This window comes from Perissodus microlepis, chromosome 9 (genome assembly GCF_051167445.1).
Source record: "Perissodus microlepis isolate ML-2025 ecotype Zambia chromosome 9, ASM5116744v1, whole genome shotgun sequence".
NCBI classification, from domain to species: Eukaryota; Metazoa; Chordata; class Actinopteri; order Cichliformes; family Cichlidae; genus Perissodus; species Perissodus microlepis.
The window spans coordinates 14,857,350-14,873,843 of NC_140469.1; the positions used below are offsets into that span (position 1 = coordinate 14,857,350).

General features: G+C 40.6%; 1 protein-coding gene across 5 annotated transcripts in view; it reads right to left on the reverse strand.

Annotated features, from left to right (window-relative positions):
- The window catches only part of neto1l (neuropilin (NRP) and tolloid (TLL)-like 1, like), a 69,644-nt gene that overhangs the window by 17,479 nt on the left and 35,671 nt on the right, over positions 1–16,494 (reverse strand). For all 5 annotated transcript variants that reach the window (XR_014801279.1, XM_084939173.1, XM_084939176.1 and 2 more), the window contains exons 5-7: positions 7,687–7,728; positions 7,333–7,460; positions 41–123 (exon numbers count right to left, since the gene is read on the reverse strand). Coding sequence is in view for 4 of the 5 variants with exons in the window: in XM_084939173.1 (XP_084795299.1) it covers positions 41–123; positions 7,333–7,460; positions 7,687–7,728 (253 nt within the window). In the remaining variant the exon portion in view is untranslated. The remainder of the gene's footprint in view (positions 1–40; positions 124–7,332; positions 7,461–7,686; positions 7,729–16,494) is intronic.

The following is a 16,494-nucleotide window of genomic DNA, read 5'->3' on the forward strand; positions in this document are numbered from 1 at the left end:
AAGAGCATGTCACATTAAAGATGTACAAAAAAAATCACACCTGCCGCCATCATACACTGCCACAAAGTTGCGCTTGCATTCATTGGAATTTGCCATCTCATAGTCGAGAAAACGCAGGTAGATCTGTCCGAGGAGGCAGAGAGGAGGGAAAAACAACAAAGAGAAGAGAAAGAAAAAGAAGCGATCAGGGGAGGAAAATCAAAGGACACAGTAAGATTTGGAGGTGACAGAAGAAAGATGTGACGCAAACAGCGGAGAGGAGAGACAAGTGAGAGAAAAGATTTCAGCTCTTTCCTATTACTGCCCAGGCATCTCAGTCATTATCCAAGTGCCTGATATAGCAGCCCTGTAATGAAATAAGACTGACAGACAGCAGCTAGCACAAAGTCATTACATACGCATTTCAAATGAAGAGTCAAAGACAGACGGAGTCTATTAGCTTTGCACTCATTATCCATATCTGTTGAGATAAAGAATTACATAAAACCTACAACCTTAAACTTTAAGGAGATGTTGGACATTTTGCCACCAGTTTTGGATATTTAAGCGAAAAAAATGTCATCATTTAAAATTAAAATGCAAAGAACTTATACACCAAAGGACATATTTGGTATATAAACAGACTTACCTTATGTCTAACTATTCATGAAGCAACTAAGACAGATACAACACATGCTCTGTTTTAATATCCTAACAATCCCTCGTTGAGTGAAATATCCACCTTGCTATCCACCTTGACTCTTCATAGTAGCTATTCTGCACTTCCTAACGGTCTCCGCACCATTTTCTGTCACTCATTCATCAGGCTGAGATCCCCCAATCACAGCTATGGTTCTGGTCGGCCGCGCACAGCACTTGCCATCATTACGGTTAATGAGCGGACGGCTCCTGGACTGTGACAGGAAAATTTGACGCTTTAAATACCCAAAGACAAAAGCTGCAGATGGAGCAGGATAATGGACCCTGCAATGTCAACTTGGCTTCAACAACATGACAAGCAAAATGGACTAGAGGGGGGAAAACAAGCTAGCTCTCCCGAGGTATCACACTGATGTTAATAATCAGTTTAATAAAAAACAATCATATTCAGCTATACTGTCACAGGGATGGGGGCAGCGTTTTCTCTCCTATACTGCGATTGTGGAATTAAATACTGTCAAATTCATTGCAGGCTTTCTGATGCAAAGATGTATCCAGTTATAAACTCAATCACATAGGAAGCATGTGACTAAAAGTGATTTGTCCCAGGGAGTGTATAGATTACATTCATATTAATGGCTCTACACTGGGAGAGGGGGAGATACTCTGAAAACACACTTAAGCTGACGCCACTTTGAGTGCTGTTGTGTTCTTGTCAATATTACAATGATTTCCAGTACAGAGGATAAAATATGACTGAAAGCTTTAGACTGGAGATACATGCAGTAAGTGCCTAAAATTTGGTTTCTCAGCAGTTGGGATAATGCCGTGATTAAGTTAGTGATCTGAGACGAATGTCACTTGACATTGTAGTACAATATAAAAAGGTTTCTAAGTTTAGAAGTTCTAAGTTTTTAAGAACAAGGAAAACTTTGGATTAAGGGAAAACTGCCAGAAATGACTTTGACTAAGAACAAAGAATTTATAATACGTGGATGATGGCTCCTTTCCATATGGCAGATTACCAAAGACGACAGATTTAATGCAAAAATTTTAAGGTTATAGTGAAGGTTAAGGTTACAGTTAGGGACTCTCTGCCAATTTTTTCTTTGTCTGTTCTAGAGTTGAAGAGGCAAATAATTGGTAAAAGCACCAATGAGCATGTTAATTAGGACACTTGGCCCCGTCGTTTCATCGTCAGCGAATGGTGGGAGAATTAGACATGAAGTTTTCCACCTAGAGCACAAAGAATGCACTAAATTCAGCCATCTGTAACCGATAAAAGTACTTTTTCAGCAAGCGGAGACTAATTGCTAATGCAAAACAATGTTGATATAATGAACAAATTAGGATTTTGGCATAGACTTCAATTGGTGCTAATGGCTAATTAAAGCAATAAAACTACAGCCATTAAATAGCATAATTCCCAGTCTTGACCATCATGACTGTTTCTGGATGGAAGCATGACAGTGATGGTGTTGAGGAAGGGGGCATCGACTGCTTCTCCACACCGATCACGTTAGAATATCTGAACGGATGCACTGTCACAAAATTGTGTACAGAGTCTTGGTTCTAAAGCTGGTTTATGCGCAAGTAATGAGAATAAGGTCAGCTCTATTTTAGGCTTGGTTTTTAATCATATGGATACACAGAACCTGTGGCAAGGTTCAAAACCTTTGATACTGGAAGCATTCTGGTTTTCCGTTTCACCTGTTTTTGGTTCAATTTCTTTTGATCAATCAGTTCCTTTGCTGATATCTCAAAATTGTCAGTTATCGTGTGAAAATGTAGCTTTTAATTTTAAATATATAACCCTTATGAAAGCCTAACCAGTGACCTGCACACTAACCAGTTAAGCTGAAAAACTGGCCCTCAGACTGGCCGATGGCTTTCTAGGGTGAGAGTTTCTAATATTGTAGCATGCTAACATGCTTAACTCGAGTACTTTTGTATGGCAGGCCATAAGGATGTGCATGTCTGTGAAAAAAAAAATCCTTTCAGTATTGTCTTTGATCAGGCGTTGCATACACAAACTCATTATCTGACCGATGTAGTTACTGTGTGCACTGACTGGAAGGTGAACAGGAAGGCCTCATTATGTGACAAATATATAACATTTACTAACAAATTCACAAATAAAAGCTTCTGATGTTGTTTTTCTGCGGCTCCTAAACCCTAACAGGCCGATGATGAAGAAAAAATCTGAGTGCAGATGGCATCACAACACAGAATGACAGCAACGGATAAGATAGATACAATCACCAATTTGTACGGTGAGAGATTGGCTCCAGCAGGGAAATAGGCTGCTTCTTCATTGATTGCAGCGCCCAATAATGACGCCGAATCCATCATTGACCGGGGAAGAATATGCTCTCTCTGTTGCTAAAGGGTGTCTGTAACAGCGCGTGCTGTTCATTACAGTCAGAATGAATGTCCATATTTTGACCATTATCATGAAAGGATGTAGAAGGTGTCAGACAGCGCGGGCAAGAAAAATCCAGACTGTGTAAAACAGACGGGACAGAGATGCTCTGTGGAAAACAGAGAAACTGATGAGGTAACTGAATGTATCCCTCAGTACAGCTAATAAGTTTGCGCTGAATTTGGACAGCTGTCCAAAATAGCCCAAAGAAGCTAAAAAAACAGCAGTGGTGATAGGAAGAGTTTATAAATTTAAATATAATGCAGTTTCAGTTCAAAGTTTTTGCAAATCACTCTTATTAGGCATGTATATCACTGTGAATCCTAGTGAAGGGTAATCTATTCTGAAGTGGAGGATGAATGGTGGTGTAAAGTAACGTGATGGTATTAAATTTGGTGCATTGCTGTGACTTCTGGCAACAACACATGGTCATTACTGCTTACTTGCAGGTATGTTTTTCAGTCAGTCTCCACCTTTCTTTCCTTTTTACTCAATCCCTCTCTCTGCCATCTGCCATGTGCCATTCTCACCCCCAAAACTCCATCCCTATATATTTAAGATCTTCAATAAAACACATTATTAAGCATTGCTTTCCCTTATCCCCTCCTTTCTCATGCTTCCACCTCCTCTCCTGCCTCCTTCTCCCGGCTTCTCTCTGGAGTGCTCCGGTGCAGTCTAATTAGAGCCTCCGGTATAGGATGTCATTATCTCTGCTGTTTCTGGCACACTGGGTGTAGTGCAGTAGTGTATAAGCATAGGGAGATGAACACCTTGCCTTACACACTGTGCGACCTCCATGCATGCGTACACACAATAATGTAGTCCCCCTCTCTGCAGCAGCATGTGAGCATGCATGTGTCTGCTTGACAGAGGTAGTGAGGAACCAAAGCAGACAAAGAGAGAAACTGTAGGTTTTTTATATTTTATGTGTAACTGAGTGCGAATAGTTGCAGTGCAGGTGGGAGCTTCAGGACTGTGATTTACAGAAGATAGAGTTGTACTAAAAATGTGATTTGCTGCCTTGTCCATCAGTGCCAATGACTGTCAGCTTCTGGCCCATGACTTGGCCTCGGAGGCATTTCTGCAGTACGAAATGTGACACTTATTCAAACTAATACATCATACTGCCAGGCTTGCTTGCTTTGTTACTCTTTCATGCACATAACTAACGTATTCACACACAAACGGAGGATGCATGTGATGCGCACAAACTTGACTTGTCTGTTTTGATGCATCAATTGATTTTTTCGCAATCTTTTAAAAAAAGAAAAAAAAATCAAGCATAACCTTTAACCCTGGCAAGACTCCCTGCTAATAACTGTTTCAATTTAACACTTATTGTAAGCTTCCATGTGACGACTAAGAGTAAGTCTCCTGATTGATGCAGTTGTATAACTCCCGTGGCCTTGAGTTTTCAAAACAGCTGAATCCGAAGGTCATTTCTGAGGGAAACCAGAGCATTAGCAGGAAATATGCGACCCGAGGAATATGCCAGATAAGAACAAATACTGTGTCCATGAATAACAGTCGAACCATTATCAGCCAGTCATATCATAAGCCAGTGTGTGTGTGTGTGTACAGTACAGAGAGCCTGCAGTTCAGTATGAAAAGCCTGTGTAGAAAAAAATACTGTGAACCTAATCACAGCTTCCATCTGATATAAGCTATGCCTTAATAGCTTCTCTAATGTGTACTCTATAAATCTTAAAAGATCTCCACAGTAACCACAATAGCATGGCATCACTAATAAGCACTGAATTAGTGAAACTAATAGTGACACAGTAAAGCTGACAATACAGCTACCTTACCTCACCCCCTGGAATAACTGAACAATGCACGTACTCGGAAAAATTGATTCCTATTAACATTAAGTCAGAGCAAGTCACTATTTCATATCCTGCTGTAGTATCTTATTATATTGATCATAGCATATCATCTCTTGCCAACTGAGAGACGATGGCAGCAGAAACCTAAGGAAGAGGAGGAAGAGGAGGAACCATCATGGAAGGACAGGCCCCTGCATGGTATGTACGACCGGCAGATAGAGGAAGTGGCTAACATCAAGAAATCCTACCAGTGGCTGGACAAAGCTGGACTGAAAGGCAGCACAGAGGCACTAATCATGGCAGCACAGGAGTAAGCTCTAGGCACAAGATCCATAGAGGCTGGGGTCTACCACACCAGGCAAGACCCCAGGTGCAAGCTGTTTAAAGATGGCCCTGATGCTAGCAGGCAGGGCATACGTGGAACGCCATAACCAAGTGGCCAGCATAGTATACAGAAACATCTGTGCTGAGTATGGCCTGGAAGTCCCGAAGTCAAAATGGGAGGCCACCCCCCCCCCCGCGCCCCCCCAGTGTGGTGGAGAATGACCGAGCTAAGATCCTGTGGGACTTCGAGACACAGATGAACAAAATGGTGCTGGCTAACCAACCGGATATAGCGGTGGTAGACAAGCGAAAGAAGACGGCTGTAGTGATCGATCTAGCGATACCGAATGACAGCAACATCAGGAAGAAGGAACACGAGAGGCTGGAGAAGTACCAAGGGCTCAGAGAAGAGCTCGAGAAGATGTGGAGGGTGAAGGTAACAGTGGTGCAGTGGTAATCAGAGCACTTGGTGCCGTGACTCCCAAGCTAGGAGAGTGACTCCATCTAACTGATGAGCCTCCGGGTAAATTTAGATCGAAAGCCAAGATGTGAATCCAGTAGGTTACAAATGTGCATTGCAACTGGGATCTTAAATTATTGACCAAAGAAATCAAACATGTACTATGTCCCTTAAATGCCTTGAATGTCTCTTTTTAAATAACAATTTAAATGCGTATGGTTTTTGGTGATCATCACCAGCCACACCTAACATTACTGTATCCAGGTAAACATCAAACCCAAAGCTTACAGATTAGGTTTTGTTTGTCTTTAAAACTGAACAGATTTCTATGTAGCTTGCAAAGAAGACAAATAAATGTATATATATTTATGTATATATACATTTTGTTTTTAAGTGTTTACATACAACCAGTTATTTTGGTCATCTGACTCTCTACAGTAGCATAATGAAGATAATAAGAATGATAAAAATAAATGAACCACATGTCTATGCCATAAGTGAGTCATAGTTAAAGAAGCCCGTCACGACCAAAGTTATAAATACATTCTCACATACGTACAAACCTGACACGCGCAGATCCAAAAGTCACTGTAATATAAAACATGGGTTTATTTAATGTCACGATTTATAGTTTTAGTATTACGAGGGAGATCAAATATTTTAACATTTTAACTATGCAGACACCATAATTCCTTCCTGCCCTTGAAAGAATTGTTCTAACCATGAAAGTCAAAGTAAAATTGTGGTCTTATGCTATTAAATCAAACCCCTCAAATGCACTCAGAAGAGGGCCAACACTATTTGAGCAGCAGATTTACTGCAGTCATGGATGTACAGGATCAAACCATATAGACTCATATGAGAGGTGGTAGCATTTGTAAAATATAGCCTTTTCCTGCACTGCTGCTCTGCCCTTAGGAAACACTTAATCCCATGCATTAATGCAGCACAGGTACCTCTAGTAGATAAGGAAGCATGTCTAGTGTGTATTAGGGGTTGGAGCAAAGGTGTGCATGTATATGCATGTCCTGTATTTGTATATGCAAAACACAGGCGAGGAAAACAAATGCAGGCTGTTGCAGGCCTCAGGGTCAAACTGCAACGCAATGCTATTTTATCAGTGGTAACGCTTCCTGCCTCTCTTTGTTTGTTCAGTCCTCTCTCCTTCTGCAGCGCTCTCTTTTTTTTCTTCCCTCCCTCTATTCCTCTTGGCAACAGCTCACTGATTAAAAAAATGGGCCTGACCCCAAATAAACCCTTCTGCCTATCTGTCTGACCCTAGCGGGGAAACAAGTCCTCCCCCCAGCCACAAACACTCTCGTCGGGATACTGCTGACAGCTGCAGACAAACTGACATGTAATATCAAAGCTTCCTGATGCAACCCCTGATCTTACTGCCTGTGTGGCGAAATATAGAAAGGAAACAGATAATTATTAAGAAAAAATATCCTCAATATCTCAACAGAAGCCGGAAATTTCACAAGGAATACATCCAGGATTTGTCAGCTGAACATTAGTCTTTCTGATGTAACTATGTTGTGCTGTCATCAGCCCAGCTAATGGGGACACAATTTCATTTCCATTTTATTTCATGTGACATTTCAAAATTTGGCTTCAAATCAAATTCACAGTTTGATGGGAGCGTAGTTTACGTCACTGACCTTCGAGCGCGGCGGGGCACGGATGTACCATTTACAGTCGACGGCCTCGGTGGCACCGGCCTTTCCGTCTCTGGTGATCTGATGAGACTCGACGATACCTTCTGGGCCAACCATGTCATACTGACAGGCTGAAACACACACATATGTATAAACACACCCAAAACAAATGCATGCACACATGTGTGGTTCATGCAGACAAACACCGATTAAGAGGTATAACACATGCACCAACACACAGTATGTATATAAGTGATAGTAAAACAGCATAAATACACTTTAGAGAGACAAGAGAAGAAGAATGGATGTAGAGAGAGAAAGAAAGCAGAAAGCGGGAGAGAGAGGGAGTGTACCTACAGGGCAGAGCTGGGGGTATTCCCATGTCTCCAAAGTCTGGATCTGAGGAGAGAGCAGAATAGAGGAAGGGGGAAATTATTTTTTAATATATGATTACAAAATCAAAATCATTACAGAGGAAAGCACAACAAGGTTTGTCTATGTACTGAGGAACTTCCTGCAAAGACAACAAACTGCTGTCCTCACATATAAATTATTTCAGCGTCTCTGAATGCTTTGCTGCTTTTTCCTCTTTGAAGTCACCAACAGCAAGTTCTCCAGATATTCTCCATATAACATCTGGTTATGTATGACTTTTGCACTTTGCACTGGTGGATTAAGCATTAAAGCAACATAAAAAAAATATTTTTTAACTACAGGTACCAACACTGTTAAGGCAGCTGTGCCATTAATGTTTTAAACTGGGAAGTGCTCCAATATCTATTTGTCTATCTGAACCCGCACTAAGCTATATGCTAACATCACCATGCTAGCATTTTAATTACTATACAGTTGTTTAGTTTGTCATTTTAGCACGCTCACATCTACAACATTGGAAATGTAACTAAGTGTGAGCTCACAAACCGTTGCAGGGCTTGCATGATAACGAGTCCAGCTGAAATCATTGAACCAAAGTACCAACGTTTTAGAAACTGATAAAGCAGGATGAATAAACCAAACTGAGCGGCAATTCTTTTGTTTTTTTTAATCTATGGAGTATTTGAAAAACGCTTTTTTGTTTCCTTAGAGTAGTTTGATAAAATTACAAAGAGAAATCTACTCCACCCACATGCAAAGTCCTGCAGTACAATAAAACAACCTCTTAATATGTTTGTCAGATATTGCTCTGAATAAAATCAAACGATTTGGAGGATTGAGGCAAATGCACACTTGTGCTTCAGTTCAATATTGTTATCAGGACATTGCAGCTGTGTTTTACAGTAATTTGGCTTTAAACCAAGACAGGTGATGATTTTGTGAAGTGTAGCAGCCAACTTATTGATGCCAACATGAGGTCACCGTCAAGTCAGTATTTACTCACAATCAGGGTTGGGTAGCGACAGATCACATGCAACCAGCATCATGTAATATTATTCTTTAAAGAAAAAACCCCCAAAATTAACCGTGATTAAAAAAAAATCTGTTCGATTATAGATCATCAACGATTATTAATCACCCTTAAAAGGCAAAAATAGTTTTTAAATTGGTGACCAATTGTGTTTAATAACTTATGATGAAGATGTTTGCGTTTCTTAAAGAATGTCCTGCTTGGTGGTGCATTTCAAGGTCCATGTTGGTAATCCTGATTTTTGAGAGTCCTGACTTTACAATCCATGATGGCAGCAGTGCATGCAAATGTTAGCAAAACTGCGAAACCTGTAATCTGCTGTGATCTGTGACCTGCTAAATTAGCCATATAAAGAGCCCTGACCAGTCTCTACCCACGACGGGTTGCAGAAGTGTTTTTAAAAGCATAAAGCATTTTTTAAAAAATAATTTCCCCTAGGGATCAATAAAGTATTCTGATTCTGAAAACTGGTACTGCACTGTATTGCTAGTGGTAGATGAATGACTCCACCTTGCTAGGAAGCATAACAAATCCTCACTTTTCTAATTTTACTACTGGAACACAAATAGCTAAATGCACAAACATTTCAGAGCTGAAGAATCTTTCTCAGTTAGATAGCCAGTGTTTAAAAAAATGTTCATTAGGGTTGGAATTTTGTTTTAACCATCAGATAGCTTGCATGGATAATGCTAGCACTAGCTTAGCTCATTAGCTAACACACAACATCACTTATTTTAGCTATATTTCAAAGCAATTCGGGTTAGATTACATTTTTTGCAAATCAGTGGATGAATTGGTGTATCCAGTAATTCATGACATTCAGATGATCTAATCTGACCCTGCTTCCTGTGCAGATGACGCTGTAAGCCTCTGGAAAGTATACAGCAAAGATAACATTTCTTGGGCTCGGCTCCCCTGAGCTCACCGCACAAGTCTCATTTTTGTTCCATTTAGCAGTGCCAGAACAAAGCATAACTGAGGCTTAACAGAACTAAACGGAAGAGAAGAAACATTAAATATGTCCTAAAGAAAGGTTTTAAAATTTTAGCAGACTGCGAGGCTGTGACGGTAATCCTCCACCAAACTTTTACATATTCAGAACAAAAATCAAACTCAACTTCCCAGCTGTACGTGATAAGAAACGTGTCACGCAAAGTTTAAAAATTCAGCTTCAAGTGAGAGCTTTTTAGCAGTTTTTCCTGAATAATGTTGCAATAAATTACATCAACAAGGCCAGCCTTTCTGAGCTGTGTTCCCTCCTCCTGCTAGCGCAACATCACAGTCTCATCTCTTATCCCCAAAGACTCAATATCACTCTTCAGATGACTTCACAGAAGACAGAAATTGACTCTTGAACACTCTCACTAGTCTTTCACATCATCATTTCAGTGTGTGTATCTTGTCAAGGAGGTTTGTGTGTGTTTTTTCAGTCTATCAGAATTTCATAAGCACAAACCGGTGAAGCTTAAACGCGTCTAAAATTCATGCGATGTGTGATTATTTATGATCGTTTCTCAATAAAAGGAAAGAGCAATGAAGTTATTAGGCTACTTTTCTGATGCAGCATTCCACTATTACACCACTGCATGTCACCTGCCCTGAAATACAGCATTCTCTTTGATGTAAAACCTCCACAGAATTACAATACATTCCCAGAGACCCATTTTATTCCAGCCTAGTAACAGAGCGGTTGGGCTTTCAAAGATATGCCGTTAGCTGTGATCTTCGGGCTGCATTCTTTTGAGGACAGAGCCTGCAGAAACAAGAAACACAAAAAAAGGCTTCACATTAAATCTGATTGTTCCTTGCCAAATCGAGACATGGCTACCATTGACTGAGCTCTGTGTGGAAAATGAGGTCTGATTGCACAGCGTGAACACCTTGTCTAAATGTCAAAGGTTTTTTTTGTCTGTATGTATGCCCTAATTTTTCTGTCTAGACATGAGTCGGTACTTGAGTGTGAGCACTTCGGACTCGGAAAAACATTGCACCGACGCCTGTGCTGCGGTGATAGAAAAAAAAAGGGAGTCAAATGATGGAACAGATAGGATTCAGATAGGCACTCTTGGCTCAATTTCTGCTTTGTTCTCACAGATTCAGAAGATGGGAACCTCCCCAAATGGTGAGAAGACGAGCCTGTTGAATACCTGTGACAAATGTAGCAAGGCTGCCGAAACCCCTTCTCTCTTTGGCACTTTAACACCGTCTGGGACAGTAAAACATTCATGTGAGCACAAAAGCAGTCAGGAGACGTGCTTAGAGTGTACTCAAGAGTTTCTCCTGAGGCTTTTACTACACTTCCCTCCTGATTAATTGTTGCTTTCAACTTAGGCTCAATGATTCAATCTCTAAAAAGCTGAATGGGGAATACCACGCAATTTTAAAAGTGGCTCCTCTGGCCTTGGACAGCTAAGTGGTAGTAAACATGTTTTTTTGTCTTTTGGGGAAAGCAATGCTTTGCTTGTACATTTCAAACAAATCCACCCACTTGTCGTCTTTCCATCTGGAGAAGTGGTGAAAGATGTCATATGCTTCAATATTATGAGTGATTTTTTTTCCTTTTACAAGAAAAACATGTGAATTTACTGTAATGTAATATAACATTTGTTAAATTTGCGAATGAGAGCGGTGTGGCCTAGTTTTTGTATACGGTTAAAAACCACACATTTAGAGCCCATTTAGCATCTTTATTCCATTGATCGTTTAAGCTCATTTTATCTTTACATATACTATAAATAATGAAAAACAAGAAAGTAAAAGGAGGATCTCGCTCTCTATCCACACACACACAAGCAGGTATTGTTTATTCATACACGGGAGTTTGAAATAAACAAAATATGATGCATTGATTCTTCTTCTTGTGGACTGACTTTGAGGCAGCCTTGGTTTGGATATCAGCCAACTTGCAAAGGTCTGATGTTAATTAGTACGGCACGTATATTTAACTCGTGATCACCTTAAAGATGGAGTAATTATAGACTCTGAAATATAAAACTATGTTATGATAGATATCAACATTTATCAAGTAATAAGAGGCATTAACAGAGTTAAACTGTTATCTCATCTGGGCGCTGCATCTGCAAACACGCAGACGTGTACAAGGCAAGGATCAATAACAAACTAGGCTGATCGGAAAGGTAATCAGTATATTTCCTTAAATGTCAATGCATTCCTCAAAGCCTGCTGACTGCACCACCTATGAAAGCCCCCCCTTCTCATTATCCGTGTCTACGTTGCCTCTCAGAGCATCTTTACTAGGTGTAGTGGGGAGTTAGGCAGGCAGGAGAACAGAAGGGCATGAGGGATGAGAAAATCAAAGTGGAAGACACTTAATGAAACTGTAACCTTCAGGTCATCGATGATAGTTGCGGCACAGATTTATTATTGGGCTTTGGCATCACTTACCCAAACACGATCACAGGGGCAAGGAACCTAAGTGGAATGTATCTATGGCGATGCACGCACACATACGGGCAAACACAAACACACACATTCATGAACCTTTGATAAAGGTTATTCTTAACATCAAGAACGAAGAGGGTGCTATGGCTATAAATGTCACTTGTGTGACCTTTGACCTTTTTAAACTTCAGCTCTTGAATTTCATTCTGATGGGTCCCATCCCTCTCGCCATCCATCACCTCCTCTCCTTCTCTGCCCTCGCTGATTAATCAATTTAATCAATTACATGGATTGATGGAATGATTCATGAACCATATACAGAAGAAGTGTACTCCTTCCACAGCGGCTGATTTAACCCTGTTACATTGGATGCATCAGCTCACCAGCACTATTAATACTGATTACACTGTGAATGGGAAATTTCAGAAGGCTCTTTCTGTGTGTTGCTACACTGAAGGTAAATATCATAATATAGAGATTTCAGCTCAGAAAGCTGACGTGTGGGATCTGTGCGTTCTCTGCAGAAGTATTCGCTGCAGTGTCTTTAAAGGCCCTGCTTTATCGTATAAATGCTTTCGAAGCAAGCTGGATTCAGAGCACATCCACACTTGGCCACACCCTCTCCTCCCTTCATAAAGTTCGCCTAAGTGTAATCTGGGACTTACTGCGTTTACCCTTTGCAGCACAGAACTGCTCACTTTAAAGCCTGGGATGCAGACTTTAAGTCCTATATGTGCTCTTCATTCACAGGCAACTTAAAGAGAAAAACACCTCCAGCGTACAGTTTAATCTTAACCACACTAACAGCTTTTTTGCATATTATTATATGTACAACAGGTATGGTTAAAAAAAGAGAAGGTAGCACAACCACTGCAATTCCCAGAGATAGAGCAGAATTCACAGAAGCTATAATCTGCATGCTAAGTAGGCTACTTAAAAAAGTACTACAACAAAGTGCCAAGTCTCAACTTCAGTTTGAGTCTTTGAATATTTGAGGAACTCTGGACAAGCTATAGCTGCTTCAACAAACAGGGTCCAAAGTCTAGATGTACGAAGCTAAAAGGGGCACTGGCATGTCTCTTATCAGTCACTTGGTATTACTGTCTGACATTATCCATACAAGTATCCCAGAAAATACATATACAAGTGTCTACTTAAGAAAACCAACAAACAAAGTCAGTGCAGTGAGGAGAGATCATTAGAAGAAATAGAGCATAATTAACAGAATACAGAATTCAATTATGGTATTCTGTGATTTGACTCTGATGGCCCATCACGGCAGAATGAAATCCTAGTGGTGATGGGAATTAGGGCAGACCCCCCGGAGATGGAGAGGAGGTGGTTTGGACGAAGGAGTCTGCAAGGGAGAATGAAAGAGGAGCAGCGCAAGTTAAAGTATACAGAGTGGAGGCTGACTGGCTTAAAGAAGGCGGGCAGATAGATCATTGGACTGCAGCAATGATGTCGGCACTGAGTTTTACAGAGTGGAAAAGAGGAAGTGAGGCAACGAATAGACTAGCAGCCAAGCATAAGCTTCTTCATTAAAGGCAGGAAGGCTGAAGGTGGCACAAGCATACCAGACATTCACTTGGGAGACTCCAGTCTGGGAGTATTTTTAATTTCTGCTTACGCTTTCTATTTGCTTTCATTTTTATTCCTGGTTTAGTTACGTTTAGGCATACAACAATTAGGATGTTAACGATAGGGTGAGATAAAGGTAGATGTGGCGACCCCTAAAAGGAGCAGCCACAAGAAGAAAGTCAGGCGCTAGAACTATTTGTTCACGCAGCCACAGAAACTACTTGATTAGGGTTAGATCTTCGTTTGGGTTAAAGTACACTGTTAACCATCTGATTTTTAAAAAAGCACATCTAAAGGTCACACAAAGCCACACATTTTACTTGCAAATATTCACGTGGTGTTTAGTTGTCATTTATTTTTTAAAAAGTAACTAAAGGTTGTGATAACAGCTTCCACAGAAAACCTATTCTGACTGTGAGGAGTAACAATGTGACCGTGTAAAGGAATACGACTTTAAAATCCACAAATAGATGAGTTCATTGTATAAAAAAAGCACGCATGGAAAAACTTCCCCACAATAAGCAATAGCTGAAGGTCTGTGTGAGCAACACCAGGGAAGATAAAAGGGCCTGGTTTGTGTGTCAAAGACTTCAGGCTGTCATTGAAGTTTTTGCTCTTTTTTTTCTCCACAGAATATTAAATTTTTTTCTGACTTCATGTCACTTAGATCCCTAAAAATCTGGCCCTTATGTGTGAAAATACCTCCCACACAGTTCTCTCAGTATTGGCATAATCCTGCTCAAATTTTAGCAAAGACCAGGGACTTCAGTGTAATATCCAATATTTCATTTCAAACTGAATGCGCTGAAGCACAGCCCCGAATGAGCGGGAAAAAAATGTTGCTGTGAAAATACACACGGTCTGGACTGTATGTGAAAATGCCCCCAGAAGCAAACATGAGCAGCTTGCAAATGCCAGCTCAAATTTGCTCATTACATTTCTTCAAAACATGTTTGTACTAGCAGTTTGGCAGTGGCAACTCTGGACACGAAAACAATCATTACGAATTTGCTGTGGTAAAACTTTCTGAAACAAATGATACATAGGTCCTGATTATCCCTATTTGGCAGCATGTTTAGTGATAAATGTTATAAATCTTCTATATACAGCACATATAGCCTATACTTTAGGCCCACACATAGAAATGAAGCAGAGCCCTGCAAAGCTGTCAGGAGGTGTGAATTTCTAATAACTGAACAATCCCATAAGTATTGTAATGCTCTTCATAATGCAGGCACAACAAAATGTTTTATTAATGAGACACAATACGTCTCATTTGGAATTGAACATTAGGCTCCATTGCTACATATCCCTTCAGTATTAGCTGCTCCCACAAATGCATGTATAACAGCATATGAATGAGCTCAAGGTTAGCGGTGTGAGGAAATATTCCAGCAAGTAAACATGCACAGTGCGCAAACGCACACACACACACACACACACACACACACACACACACACACACACACACACACACACACACACACACACAGACAGACAAGCAGCCCACACACAAAAACTCAATTTCCCAGTGGCCTCATTTCCTCTCAGCTGCTCGGTGGTGACATTTAAATAAGCATCTGATTAATAATCTCTGCTAAAGTGGTTGATCAAGTTAATGAATGGCTGCCATTAATCACACCAGGCGTAGCTGAGGATTGAGTTCAAAAGACAAGCAGAGGAAGAGGCAGAGTGAGAAAGTGAGGGCCTGAAAACAAAAGATTTTCCACAGTCCGGCCCGTTCAATCAGTTCAATCTGAAGAACAATTCTGGCAGAGACGATTGCCTGTGTCGTTCTTTCACGGCTTCCTGTTTTGAGTGCACTTTTCGTTCTTGCAGTTTGACCAGCTTTCAACTATCAAGGCAAAATACATACTGGACTGTTTCCCTGAGCAAACAAAAGGCTATTGTGAAAGCCTCTTTCAATGAAACGGAGCTGTAAAGATTAGCCATATAGCTAATACACACTCAACAGTGCTTTGTTGACCCTGTGGATGACAACCCAACTATACAGAGGAGTAGCTGAGAAAAAGTGGGGGGGCAATATCTGCTGGGGACTGATAGGATTCACCACACCCTGGTGACACGGCCAGTGAGCTGGGTCTTTGCCCCAAACAGTGATTAGCACTGATGTGTATCCCAGTGCCACACATCAATGTGCCTGCTAAGAACTGTATTGAGCTAGTCTGCAAAGGGGAAAAAAGACAGATGGAAATAGTTCAACTTGTGCTTATGGTGCACAAAATGATAGGCTAGGATGTCACTGACCTGCAAATGTAAAATTATACTCTTTAAAGGAGTAGGATGAGCTTGTAGCTGAAAAAATAAAATCCATACAGGTCAAAGCAGCTAGTGACTTCCACCTCTACTTCAAGTGCCCTTGAGCAAAGCACTTAACCCTCAGTATTTTCTAGTGGAGGTGATCAGTATCCAGAAATGTGTCTTTTTTTAAAAAGAAAAATCCTGTGTCAGCAGAACTGACTGTTACATCGTTTTCAGAGACATATAAATTACAAGAGGTGGGGAATCTCTGTCCTTGTGGTTGAATTTATGATTCATGCGATACATTATTGATCTCCATAAGGAAAACGACTATAGAAAAGCTCTTTAGACAGACAGAGATACAGTGTCTTGGTCAAGGACACTTCAGCAGGGAAAACATGACACTCAGGGTCATCTGGTTTGTTTCTAACCTCTAAAGGCTTCTTTTTGTCCCATAGTCCTCTCCCTTGATTGACACCATTCACCATGTTGCATTTGGATCATATGCTGTTATC